General features: G+C 48.4%; 2 protein-coding genes across 2 annotated transcripts; both read left to right on the forward strand.

Moving 5' to 3' along the window:
- Window positions 1-1,637: 1,637 nt before the first annotated feature.
- Window positions 1,638-4,082, forward strand: LOC145112255 (uncharacterized). The gene has a single exon (XM_079048440.1). It carries the CDS (start codon window positions 1,638-1,640, stop codon window positions 4,080-4,082), a length of 2,445 nt encoding a protein of 814 aa, XP_078904566.1.
- Window positions 4,083-4,310: 228 nt separating this feature from the next.
- On the forward strand, window positions 4,311-5,951 carry LOC145112256 (uncharacterized). Its single transcript, XM_079048441.1, has one exon. The coding sequence runs from the start codon at window positions 4,311-4,313 to the stop codon at window positions 5,949-5,951; it is 1,641 nt and encodes a 546-aa protein (XP_078904567.1).
- Window positions 5,952-14,599: the final 8,648 nt, after the last annotated feature.

The following is a 14,599-nucleotide window of genomic DNA, read 5'->3' on the forward strand; positions in this document are numbered from 1 at the left end:
GAAACCCTAAATCTTTGGCCCTAAGCCCTATTTAAAGGCATTTATAGCCTTCAGTTGTTGCTACCTTCCCAGAAGAGAGAACCCTAGCGAGTTTGAGTGTGTAAAGTGAGAGAAAGAATTATCTTGAGCTTTTTGGTGTGATTTTGCAAGAAAGGAGAAGAGTTCCAGCAAGAGGGGCCAAGGAAGGTTATTGTTCTGAGTCATGCAAGCAAGGAGCTTCTTTCTGAGGTACAAAATCGAACCCTTTCCTTCCCTATCATGTAGATTCCTTTTTTGGGGTTAGGGCTTGAATTACTTCATCTTTGGGGATTTGAATGCCTCAAACCCCTCTTGCTAGTTTGTGTTTTTGATCTGGACTCTTCTAGGTCCAGAGAGCCGTGAATATGAAGCTTTAGTAGAGTAAAACCTTAGGGTTTGAAGCTAGGAAGCATTTATGGGGTTTTATGGTATATTTTGCAAGATACACCATGCATGGACACCAAGTTCAGACCTTTACGTGATTTGCTGATGTGCCTAGGGCAGCACGGCAGAAACACGAGCTGGACACGCCAACCGGGCCCAGCCCAGCAGGCTTAGCGTCCGTTGGCACCCCCGGGAGTGGAAGGCACAGGCGGGAGGTTCGCGCACGCCAACTGGGCCCAGCCCAGCAGGCTTAGCGTCCGCTGGCGCCCTCGGGAGCGGAACGCGCAGGCGAAAGGCTCGCGCCCGCCAAGAGACGCTCCCAGCTCCGAGACAAAATATACGGTCAGGAGACAAGCAGGAGGATCAGACCATTACCGTCAGAGCCAATAAGAGCGCCCTAACGGTTGAAGGCGCATGACTCTCCAATCAGCGCCCCTGATCCTGTCTCCCCAAAAAGCGATCTTGTATGGTACGCACCAGGCAAGGGAGCTAGGTATAAAAAGATACGCTCTGAGACCTACGAGGTAAGCTCTCTGGACTCTCTCAGAGCGCACTCCCAAAGATCCTAAACACTCTCTAACTTGACCGTCGGAGGGTTCTTCCGGGAGCTCCTCCCGGAAAGCGGCTGACGGCCTCCTTTCTTTGTGATCTTGCAGAGGCAACCGGGAATCCAAGTGAACAATACCGATCGAGCCAAGCCAAGGTCGCATCATTTGGCGCCATCCGTTTTTGAGATCAAGAACACAAACTAAAAGCACGAAAGTGACAAGTGAATGGCGGCCAACGGCAGTGAGGGACAACAGGCTAGTCCCATACGCTCCATGGCAGCGTTGGACGAAACACCGCCGCCTACAACGGTCAGCAGGGTCGCTACAGGCGAAGGAAGCTCAACGGTAACCACTGAAGGTGCCCCACAACCGCCAGTTCACCAGCCAAGAACAACTCCGGTGGGGCCATTTCCAACAACGTCCTTTCAGATGCCACCGTTCTTTGTGCCGCCATTGCAACACACACAACCAGTTCACTCAGTGATGCTTCCACCAGGCCACGTTTTCAACATCCCACTGTCGTTTACAGCGACACCACCGTGCTAGGTGACAAACGGGCAGAGTTCAATGCTTTCAGTACCACCGTTGGCACAAACCATGATAGCTCATACGCCACCTGTCTATTCACTGGCCGGTACATGGACCGGACCAACCATCACCGCTAACAATAACTTACAGCAGACAACAATGGTTAGCCCTATGACCCCTATACACCCTTTCCACTCCAGTTACTCCCTCCAACTACCATTCCAGCCGTACCCCTTTTACGAACCAAGCCCTGGCTACCACACGCCGCCACCATATGGCTTAAACACACAATACCAACCGTCGGGACCGTCCACCATCCCAGGCCACGAATGCCTTCCCCGTAGTGTGACGTCTCCGTTTGTGAAAGAGTTGTTGGACTATGAAATACCAAACACAGGCAAACTACCGACCCTCAATATGTATAACGGAACCACTGACCCGGATAGCCACATCGACACATATGAATGGACCATGACGTCATTAAAGCTTGATGAGAGGTTTTGGTGCACGTATTTCCCAACTACACTCGACGGCAACGCCGACAAATGGTTCAAGACGCTACGAACGGGCAGCATTTCCAATTTTGCCCAGCTTAAGTATCTTTTTCTTACCAACTTTATGCAATTACGCAAGTACAAGGGACACTCTCATTCGATCATAGGCTGTAAGCAAAAGGAGGGTGAAACTGTACGAGAATACTTCACAAGGTTCATAAACGCCACGTTAGACGTACCGGGGCATGATGAGGGGCTCATAGCCAGCGCCTTCACGTGGGGGCTTTTGCCAGGCCCTTTATCGCAAAAACTCATGGGAAAGAAGCCCCTAACACGGGCCGAATTGAAGGAAAGGGTGGAGCGATATTTGAGGCAGGAAGACGGCGAAGCAGCAAAACAGGCCTACTTAAATGCAATGACTGCTAGACACCACAACCCGGGTCACGCGGATTTCCGAGGGGGAAGTAGTCACTACGGCCAGGCGAGAAGACCACAGGCTCGGTTCCGACCATTTGCCAAGGACGACAGGAGTGGCCGTCGCCCGGAGGTGTACACGGTGTCGGAGAAGCAGCAGCCAGCCAAATCGCCAAAGAACCGGTACTGCGAGTACCACAAAAGTAAGACGCATGACACAGCTAACTGTTCGGTATTGAAAAAAGAAATGGAAGAGAAGCAGCTTAAAGGGGACCTGGTGGAAATAGCACGAAGCTTGCATGCCAAATTTGACGCTGAAAACGCTAAAAACGTACCTCGCGAAGGGGTCCAGCCTAAGGAGATATTCATGATACGGAGTAAGAGAAGTAGGGGAGAAAAACAAACTGAGCAAGGGACCACCAGAATCCCGATGCACACGCTCACATTCTCTGTTCAAGACCCTCGCCCGGATGGATGGAGGGGCAACGACCCACTAGTAATCCAAGCCTCCATCAGGGATGTAACCATACACAGGGTCTACGTTGACACGGGAAGATCGGCGGACATCATTTACGAGCACTGTTTTCGGCTTCTCCCAGACCGCTGGAAAGACAACCTGCGGCCCACGACGGGGAGGCTGGTCGGCTTCACCGGCCATAGCCTATGGCCGCTGGGCACAATTCACCTTCCCCTGACCATAACCAGCCATGATAAGCAGCAAAAGAAAACCGCCCTGATTGACTTTGTGGTCATCCGACATGCGGCGGAACACAATATTATTCTGGGGAGAACAGCTCTCTTAAAGCTAGGTGCGGTTCCATCAACCATGCATGGAGTGATGAAGTTCGACACTCCAACGGGCGCAGCCACAGTATTGGCCACTCCACCGAAAGAATTGCAATGCTTTACAATCATGAAACCAGCAGAGATAACTAAAGGAGCCAAGAAGCTGAGACGTGACCCCGCAAAAGGAAAGGAGGTGATTAACGAGGAGCACCCTGACCAGCCGGTCAGTATTGGATGTGATCTCCCGAGTCACATAAGAAGGGCGTTGGTTGACTTGCTCAAGCGGTATAAACACGTGTTTGCATGGACCCCAACGGACATGGTGGGGGTAGAAAGGAAAGTCATTGAGCACAAACTTGTAATTAAACCAGGAGCAAAGGAGGTTAAGCAAAAGAAGAGGGTCCAGGGTGGGGACCGTAATAGGGCGATCAACACCGAGGTGGCCAAACTAGCAGAAGCTGGGATAGTAAGGGAAGCAATATTCCCGACGTGGATCGCCAACCCAGTTATGGTTCGAAAGCAAGATGGGTCATGGCGAATGTGCATAGACTTTTCCGATTTAAACAAAGCATGTCCTAAAGACTGCTGCCCCCTCCCAGAAATTGACCAGAAGGTAGAGTCATTGCAAGGATTCAAACTGAAGTGTTTTTTAGATGCATATAAAGGGTATCACCAGATCTTGATGAGCAAAGAGGATGAGCAAAAAACGGCTTTTTACACGGACCATGGCACTTTTTGTTACACTAAGATGCCTTTCGGTCTAAAAAATGTCGGGGCTACATACCAGCGCCTAGTTGACTCGATCTTTGCCAAACAAATTGGGAGAAACATTGAGGTATATGTGGACGATATGGTGATCAAGAGTCCACACGAAGACAAGATGTTACAAGACAACGAGGAGACTTTCTAAACCCTAGAGAAGGTAAAGATGAAGCTAAACCCGACTAAATGCACGTTCGGGGTGGAAGAGGGGCAGTTCTTGGGGTACTATGTCACCAGGCAGGGAATCCAGCCCAGCCCGACCAAGGTGGACGGGTTTATCGAAACACCAACCCCAGGCACCCTCAGGGACGCGTAGGGTCTAAACGGGAAGCTTACAGCTCTGAGCAGGTTCATCTCAAAATCCGCTGACAAGGCCATGCCGTTGTTCCACACGTTTAAAGGCTGCATCGAGAAGATCAACTTCCAATGGACGAACGAAGCAGAAGTAGCGCTCCAGAAAATCAAGGAGGCATTACACAAGTTACCCACGCTGGCCAGTCTCGTCCCGGGGGAGACGTTGCAAATGTATCTTTCGACCTCAAACGAAGCGATATCCTCAGTATTAACCGTAGAAAGGGAAGGAGAACAGAGGCCGGTGTATTTTGTAAGCAGGGCGCTACAAGGGCCAGAACTCAGCTACCCCACCCTGGAAAAGTTAGTCCTGGCACTCATCTACGCGGCACGGCGACTAAGGCGGTATTTTCAAGCACATCAGATCGAAATACTAACAAACTGCCCCATCAAACAAATACTGCTTAAACCAGAGATGTCGGGCCGGCTAGCGAAATGGGCAATCGAATTAGGGGAGCACGACATAAGTTACCACCCGAGAACAAGTATTAAGGGGAAAGCGTTGGCCGACTTCCTGTTAGAAATCCCAGACGAAGGAGGCCTTGTTAAGGAGAAAGTGTGGGCAGTTGAAGGAGCTCTGCTCGACAATAGTTCGTTGACACTATACACGGACGGAGCATCCAGCAGGGAAGGCTCGGGGGCGGGGCTAATCTTGACTAGCCCAGAGGGGGAAGAAGTGACCTACACCCTCCGTTTTGATTTTCACACATCAAACAATGAAGCGGAGTACGAGGCTCTACTCGCAGGATTGCGACTAGCCAAGCAAATGGGTGCAAAGGCTGTAACGGCCCTGGATGACTCAAGGCTAGCAGCGAACCAGGTCAATGGAGGTTTCGAGGTGAGAGATCAGAGAATGGGAAGGTACGTGAAGATGGTGAAACAACTAATCGAATCGTTTAAGCAGTTCACAATCAGGCAGATACCTAGGAGCAAAAACAAGAGGGCGGATGCCTTAAGCAAATTGGCATCCACGTGCTTCGATCACCTATCGAAGAAAGTCTTGGTAGAAGTGCTTCGAGAAAGAAGTATAGAAGAACGACAGGTGAATACCCTAACGACCACTGGACCGACGTGGATGACACCATTCAGGGAATACCTACAAAGAGGGGTGCTCCCGGACGATCACGGCGAGGCCAGGAAGATACGTATAAAAGCGCCCTCATATGCATTAATAAATGGGGAACTATACAGGAAAGGGTTCACAGCGCCATGGCTGAAGTGTGTAGACCAAGCCAAAGGGAGAAAGATGCTACAGGAAGCACACACGGGCCAGGTAGGTGCACACGAGGGGGCACAGGCCTTAACAGGCAAAATACTACGAATGGGTGTATACTGGCCCACAATACAGCAGGAGGCGCTAGAGATAGCCAGGAGATGTAGGGAATGCCAGTCGTACGCTCCAGTCCAAACAAAACCCCCAGCACCATTGCATAACATATCTAGCCCGTGGCCGTTCTACCAATGGGGTATAGATATAGTGGGCCCATTCCCGGAAGCACCAGGGAAGCTGAAGTACATGGTGGTGGCCGTAGATTACTTCACAAAATGGATTGAAGCGGAGCGGTTAGCGTGCATCTCAGGGAGACACATGATAAAGTTTGTATGGAAGAACATTATAACAAGGTTTAGGACGCCTAAAGTACTCATCAGTAACAACGGCCTGTAGTTCGCCGAGAACCCATTCAAGGAGTGGTGCGTCACCAAAGGGATAAATCAACGATTCACATCAGTAGCGCACCCACAAGCGAACGGACAGACGAAGGTGTCCAATCGAACTATCGTGAATGGGATCAAGAAAAGGCTGGGCAAAGCAAAAGGGAACTGGCCGGAGGAGATACCGGCAGTGCTATGGTCATACAGGACCACACCGCGAACGAGCACGCAAGAAACACCGTTCAGCCTGACATACGGGACAGAAGCCATGCTCCCCATGGAATTAACGGTGAGTACACTAAGGGTGGCTAACACGGATGAAGAAAGCAACGCACAAAACCTGAGGATAAACCTAGATATCCTAGAAGAAAAACGTGAAAAATCAGAAATGCGCCAGGCTGCATACAAGCATGCAACAGAAAGGTATTATAACCAAAGGGTAAAGGAGAAAGCGTTCAAAGTGGGTGAGTATGTTCTAAGGAAAAACGAAGCGAGTCGAGCCCAACCCCAAGGCAAACTGGGCCCAACGTGGGAAGGCCCTTACAAAGTCACGGAAGCAAATTGGAATGGCGCATATGCCTTAGAAGCGATGGAAGGAAGGCAGATTCCAAGAACGTGGAACGCCAGGAACTTGAAAAAGTTTTTCTTTTGAAAAGAAAAGAAATGTAATCCCAATCGATCAATACGCTGCTTAGTGCGGCACATCCCAAGTACTTAGTGTACACAAGTCCATGCTTAGTGACATGAGTTTAATACTTAGTGTATTTATAGTCCATGGTTAATGTAATGGGATTATTCAAATGCTAATCTTTAATACTTAGTGTATTAACTCTTAACGATTGAAAATGTGCATGTAGAGATCTGTAACAACGTAAATTTCCAAAACAATTTTTCATTTTAAAAACATACTCTCATTCATAAAATATCATAGTAATCCAATGTAACACATGTTATCTCAATAAACAAATCCCAAGATCCTCAAATACATAAATCCTCTCAGTGTGTACGGATCATGTCGGCGCCTTCCCGCGATCCTCGCTAGTACCTGAAACACATAACACAACAACTGTAAGCATAAATGCTTAGTGAGTTCCCCAAAATACCACATGCAACACATACGCTACTCGAGGCTACAATACGACCCTCCGGTCGATGTGTCTCAGCGGAACCCTCCAGTCCCGTAGCTCGTTGGACCCTCTGGTCCGGTCATAGCTCGTCGGACCCTTCGGTCCAGTCTGTGTCGTTGGACCCTTCGGTCCGGTCTATATCGTTGGGCCCTTCGGCCCAGTCTATTCAACACATAGCATACATATAACACAATGCACATAACTCATATATATACACATAGCATACAAGACCCTCTGGTCTACACATAAATACCACTCTAGGTAATGTATAGTGAGAAGACTCACCTCAATGAAATCGGATAAACTCTCGAGCTCAACGTCCCGACTTAGCCTCCTCCTATTATTCAGATAACATCCCCGATCAATATTCACTCATGATCTCATCTCTACAGATTGGGTAGAAGGCCATTCTACCCTTCCCTGAACTCTCCTGAATCAGTCTTGACCAGAACCCTAAAGTCAACGAAAGTCAACGGTCAACTTTGACCCGACTCGTCGAGTGCACAAGGGCGACTCGGCGAGTCCATGACGGTCCTCTGAATCCTTTCAGCCTCTCTTGGCTCGTCGAGTCATCCTTCCACTCGACGGGTTACACCTGTCACGAATCGCGGGGCAACCCTGACTCGACTCGTCGAGTCCACTTATGGACTCGGCGAGTTGCCTCCATGTTCATCCTCAAATGACCTCCTAAGGTCAGATCTGCTTCCCTAACTATCAGATCTACCCTTCAAATGTTCAAATGTCACATAAAGGTGCAACTTTTACGTGCATGCAACCCACAACAAGTCATAAATGGAGAAATAACTCTAAAAATGGCAACCTAGTCCCCAATCTTTCATTTGCTTGCATAAAGCTGAGGGATAGTGACTCTATGGACCTCTCATGGTCCAGATCTGATGCTATTAACACAAAGGGGGCCTCATACTCACTAGATCTTACATAAAATGGAGGTAAAAACGATAAAATCATGAAATCTATCATATCAACACGAAATAGAAGGGATTATACCTCCAGAGATGAACTCTCAAGATGATTAGCCCAGATCCAAGCTCCCTTCACGCTCTAGATGGGTGTTTCCTTCTTCCTTCTAGCAAAACTGGGAATCTGGATGTTACAAGATCCATTCGAAGGGTACTAAGAGCACCCAGTACCGATACTTAGCATGTCGGCAATGACATAGGCGAAGTAGAACGCCTAGCGTATCAGAGCGTTATGTTCTTCTAGAAAAAAAATATAAGAGAGAGTAAGCAACAAACAAGTAACGCTTAGAGTTCGTAATTACACACATAAAACAGAGAATATTGTTCAAAAGCCCATACGTTATACAAACTAAAGGCACCATATGGCCATCAAAAGAAACATACAAGATAGAAACTAAAACATGCAAAGAAATTTTCACGCCCCAAGAGGGGTAGCACACGATACCGGAGCATCTTCATTTCCCACAACAGCCACCTCACCTTCTCCACGATCACCATCACCACCCTCGTTACCTTTTCCAGCATCAACCTCAGCCACCTGTACAATATCCTGACCCATTGCACTTTCCGGAGTACCCTCTGAACCACCAAACGAGCACAATTCTCGGAGACCCCCAACACCCAATTCACCTAGACCCAACAAGGATGCATGATCCATACTGGCAAAAGATAACAAAGCATCGTTCATACTAACCACGGGACCGACAGAAGCGGCATCAACACCGACATCCCCACCACCAGCACCAGCAGAAGTTTTTTGAACAGACTCAATCCCGGCCATAAAAGCAGCATGACGGATGAGACTTATCGCGTTAGTAAAGTCCGAATGCTCAATCAGTTTATCAACAATACGAACAACACCAACATGCACCAGCCAATCCAAATCCTGACGGGAAGCATCCAAATCCGATTGCAATGACGAAATAAGCTTATCACGATCAGCAACATCGCGCTCAAGACTTTCCACCTGGATCATCAAACCTTCATTCACCTGAGTCAGGGAGTCGACCTTAGCTTCCAAGACGGCTCTAGTTTCATCGAGGACGGTTTTCTCAAAGGATAGCAATTCACACTTTTGCTCCGACAGACGGAGGTCCTCGCCAAGCTCGCTAAGGTGACGTTCCAGCCCCGTCACGCGCAACTCACAAGTAGCGTGGGCGGCCTCCACCTCACCAAGAGCATGAACACGACGGGAGCCCGCGACAAGGTAAAACATGGCCTGCGCAGCAGCATAGGCCATGTTATGAGCAAGCGCAGGATTACCCATAGCATGGCGGGAAAATTCCAAAGCATTGTTACGAACGGAGAGTCGGGAATCGTTGCGGAGATCCCAGGAAGGAACAAAAACGGGAGACTCGGTAGAGCTGTCTCCAGAAACGCCACCTAAAGGAACTGAAACTGACCCTGGGCCGCTAGGACCTTTAACCGGGGAAAACTTCGGGGAAACCAATGAAACACCTGGAATAGGAATAGAGGAGAAAGTAGGAGCAACGGGCTGTTCAGTCGCCCCGTCGACCCCTTCGGACTGTTACGTGTCGTCATCAGGGATCACGACCACACCGGCCGGTGTGGAAGTCATAGAGCTCAACAGACGAGAGAAGCTGCGCCAGGTATGAACTCTTTTGGCAGCGGTTGGTGCGCCGGTAACCGGCTCACCCATAGTTAAGACAGCCTTTCTCTTCGCCTGCATTCGCCGGGCATCCGTGATAATCCCCTCTTTGTTGTCTTCGCTACCCTCCATGGAGGAAGAGCGAGTACTACCCAGGGGCATGACAGCAGAGATTGGGCGGGCGTGTAAAGGATCCCCCTCCGACGCTGACGAACCTGCAGGAGGGGCGGAAGGGGCAGCAGTTAAGGCAAGCTGGTCCAGTCGGCGGGGTGGAGGAAGCCGATCAACCAGATCCACCTCACGAAACTCTAACTTGCCACGATAACGCTTCCGTAACACCTCATCCATGGACAGGGAAGATTCAACACCTAGAGACATCAGAACAAGGAATATCAATCACATAATAGTAACAAGGGGGAGAAGGGAAAAAGAGGGGTGCAGCACTCACCGTCAACGACGGAGAAAAACACCGCCATTTTGCTGCGACGCCTCTAAGAACGGCTCATCCCCACACCAGAAAGCAGAGCCTCAGAATAATCCTCAGGGGATACTTGCACACACTTCAGATAACCAGCGACACTTTGGTTGTGAGGGAAGAGCTTGGGGATGGTATCGGCAAAAGCATTCGCACGATACCGACCGCTTCCGACCAACTCCTGGTTTACCCATAGCCACTTGTCCTGCCAATTCTTAGGGGTCCGCCCGTCGGGAACTAAGACGTGCCCCCCTCGCCGGACCGAAAAGGTGCACTTATCCCTAGTGACGCAGAATCGGAAGAAAAACTTGAAAACAAAGTAATTCGGAAGATACCCGTTGGCCCTGCAGATCATCTCAAATGCAACCACTTTGTTGACTGCATTAGGGGTCAGCATCTGAAGACTGCAACCATCTTTCTGGAAGACCTCCTCTTGAAAATCAGTCAAAGGGAAACGGACGCCAGCATCTAGGGTTTTCAAGTAAACCCCAATCTTGTCAGGGGGAGGGGAGGAGATACTAGAACCGGGTGCAGGAAACTCTACACCTTCCAAAGAAGATAAGCCATATGTGACCTCCAGTTGACGATACTCAGTGGTGGAAGGGAGGATACCGGGAAGGTTTGCCATGAGAAAGGAAGAGAGAAGAAGACAAGCCGGAAAAGAGGAAGACAAAGAGGGAAGGAGGAAAAGATAAAGACAAACCGTGTAAAGGCCCTTATAAAGAAAAGGAAGAGGCAGGATATTTAAATGCCTGACAGGGTGACGTAACTGCCAGTCATCATGCACAGTCACATCGCCATTAAAGACGGAACGGCGGGTAAAGAAAAACCAACACGCGTAGGCTAACTAAGTCCAGAACACCGTAACTAGCGCTGCAACGCTACGGCTACAGGACTGGGGTACTTGATGACGTGCCTAGGGCAGCACGGCAGAAACACGAGCCGGACACGCCAACCGGGCCCAACCCAGCAGGCTTAGCGTCCGCTGGCACCCCCGGGAGTGGAAGGCACAGGCGGGAGGTTCGCGCACGCCAACCGGGCCCAGCCTAGCAGGCTTAGCGTCCGCTGGCGCCCTCAGGAGCGGAACGCGCAGGCGAAAGGCTCGCGCCCGCCAAGAGACGCTCCCAGCTCCGAGACAAAATATACGGTCAGGAGACAAGCAGGAGGATCAGACCATTACCGTCAGAGCCAATAAGAGCGCCCTAACGGTTGAAGGCGCATGACTCTCCAATCAGCGCCCCTGATCCTGTCTCCCCAAAAAGCGATCTTGTCTTGTACGGACCAGGCAAGGGAGCTAGGTATAAAAAGATACGCTCTGAGACCTACGAGGTAAGCTCTCTGGACTCTCTCAGAGCGCACTCCCAAAGATCCTAAACACTCTCTAACTTGACCGTCGGAGCGTTCTTCCGGGAGCTCCTCCTGGAAAGCGGCTGACGGCCTCCTTTCTTTGTGATCTTGCAGAGGCAACCGGGAATCCAAGTGAACAATACCGATCGAGCCAAGCCAAGGTCGCATCATTTGGCGCCATCCGTTTGTGAGATCAAGAACACAAACTAAAAGCACGAAAGTGACAAGTGAATGGCGTCCAACGGCAGTGAGGGACAACAGGCTAGTCCGATACGCTCCATGTCAGCGTTGGACGAAACACCGCCGCCTACAACGGTCAGCAGGGTCGCTACAGGCGAAGGAAGCTCAACGGTATACACTGAAGGTGCCCCACAACCTCCAGTTCACCAGCCAAGAACAACTCCGGTGGGGCCATTTCCAACAACGTCCTTTCAGATGCCACCATTCTTTGTGTTGCCATTGCAACAAACACAACCGGTTCACTCAGCGATGCTTCCACCAGGCCACGTTTTCAACATCCCACCGTCATTTACAGTGACACCGCCGTGCCAGGTGACAAACGGGCAGAGTTCAATACTTTCAGTACCACCGTTGGCACAAATCATGATAGCTCATACGCCACCTGTCTATTCATTGGCCGGTACATGGACCGGACCAACCATCACCGCTAACAATAACTTACAGCAGACAACAACGGTTAGCCCTATGACCCCTATACACCCTTTCCACTCCAGTTACTCCCTCCAACTACCATTCCAGCCGTACCCCTTTTACGGACCAAGCCCTAGCTACCACACGCCGCCACCATATGGCTTAAACACACAATACCAACCGTCGGGACCGTCCACCATCCCAGGCCACGAATGCCTTCCCCGTAGTGTGACGTCTCCGTTTGTGAAAGAGTTGTTGGACTATGAAATACCAAACAGAGCCAAACTACCGACGCTCAAGACGTATAACGGAACCACTGACCCGGATAGCCACATCGACACATATGAATGGACCATGACGTCATTAAAGCTTGATGAGAGGTTTTGGTGCACGTATTTCCCAACTACACTCGACGGCAACGCCGGCACGTGGTTCAAGACGCTACGAACGGGCAGCATTTCCAATTTTGCCCAGCTTAAGTATGTTTTTCTTACCAACTTTATGCAATTACGCAAGTACAAGGGAGACTCTCATTCGATCAGTAGTAGCCCGTTCAGAGAAAGGTTAACTCGACGAGTCGAGTGAGGCCTTAGGAGGATTCTGAGGACGCGCATGGACTCGCCGAGTCACCCGAGTGCACTCGACGAGTCTGGTCAAAGTTGGACCGTTGACTGAGGTTGACTTTTAGGGTTTGTTCAACATTTGGACATTGGATCATTGGAGGGGTAAAATGGTCTTTTTCCCTTCTGGGAAATTATAGGAAGGGATTAGTCTAGCCTATGAGAATCGTTGTTAATTAGAGATAAATTACTTTATGTGATTAGGCGGAGGCTAGATCGGGGATATCGAGCACGAGAGTTTACTAGACATCATACGAGGTGAGTTTTCTCACTATACCTTACCTAGAGTGGTAATTATGTGTGACCGGAAGGTCTTATGTGCTATGACGAGTATGTGATATATGTTTCTATGTGATATGTATGTGTTATGTATGTATTGAGTAAGAATGGTATGGACCGGAAGGTTAGTATGGTATGGACCGGAAGGTCAGCAGTGTATGGGTCGGAAGGTCAATATGGTATGGACCGGAAGGTCGACGAAGTAGGACCGGAAGGTCTACTCAGATTGTGGGACCGGAAGGCCCCTAAGACACATTGACCGGAAGGTCTCGTAGAGCTACAGCCTCGAGTGGCTTATGTGCTGTATATAGTATTTTGGGGAACTCACTAAGCATTTATGCTTACCGTGTTATGTGATATGTGTTTCAGGTACTAGCGAGGATCGCGGGAAGGCGCCGGCGTGATCTGTACACACTGATAGAGGATTATGTATTTGAGATTCTGGGATGTGTTTTACCGTGATAACATTTGATACACTTGTGATTTGAGATGATTTAAATGAGAAATGTTATGTTTGAAAAATGAAAAATTGTTTTAAAATTTTACGTCGTTACACAAAGATCCCATGATTTGAACTATCACCCTCGAAGTCTCGAACAGTGCTCCCCGTCTCCCCACGACAATGAAAAATACACACAACAAATACTACTCGCATATGTATGTAGAACTAAACTTGCAGAATAAAATGTAGAAGGCTTCTACATTCGAATGAAGAAAACTAAAGTTGCAAAACAAAAGAAATAATACACCTACTTATAATTAAAATAAACATGCACAGGCATAATAAAAACATTCAAAGTCTTCCTTTTATTTAGCCACATACTTATCAACATCATCTCCCATAAACTCGGTCGAACTTGACCATTTCTCATTTGACGTGTAGCTTCTAAAACATATGTATAATCCTTTTATTCCAACATGACTCGATCCAACACTTCCGGATTGTTAACTGGATCCGACCCGTGACCCGTTAAACCAACCGATTAACCCAACAAAATTAATACATTGTTACTATAACAATATTTAACCAAGTACCTAGTAACATACCATGTAACTAGGGTTGTAAACGAACCAAACGAAAACGAATAAGCGTTTGTTCATGTTTATTTGTTGATGTTAGCCGAATGAAAGTATGAACACAAACGGATAAATGAATGGCTTTTCTTGTTAATGTTTGTTCGTTTAACAAATTGTCTTGTTCATATGTTCGTAAACATGTTAAACAAACATAAACGAAACGAGATAAACAAACAAAATTTAACATACACTAATATGCAATATAGTAATATAATAAAAACGAATAGAACATATATGAACGTAAATAAACTTAAATGAACGAACATTAACGAACTTAAAAGAACAACATAAACGAACGTTCACAAACATAAATGAATGAAACCATTGTTCATGTCCATTCATTAACTACACAAACATTCATTAACTACACAAACGATAAGTTGCGTTCATACCCGTTAATTTATTAAATAAACGAAGATAAACAAACTTCACACCGAACGGTCCACTGAACGTTCCGTTCGTTTACAGCTCCACAGGTTATGGGTAATCAACTGAC

This window comes from Lactuca virosa, chromosome 5 (genome assembly GCF_052849685.1).
Source record: "Lactuca virosa cultivar CGN04683 chromosome 5, Lactuca_virosa_CGN04683_v6, whole genome shotgun sequence".
Taxonomy (NCBI): domain Eukaryota; kingdom Viridiplantae; phylum Streptophyta; class Magnoliopsida; order Asterales; family Asteraceae; genus Lactuca; species Lactuca virosa.

Bases quoted from the DNA above. Each gene is read 5' to 3' on its own strand.
- LOC145112255 (XM_079048440.1), top strand. From the start codon at position 1,638: ATGGTTAGCCCTATGACCCCTATACACCCTTTCCACTCCAGTTACTCC.
- LOC145112256 (XM_079048441.1), top strand. From the start codon at position 4,311: ATGCCGTTGTTCCACACGTTTAAAGGCTGCATCGAGAAGATCAACTTC.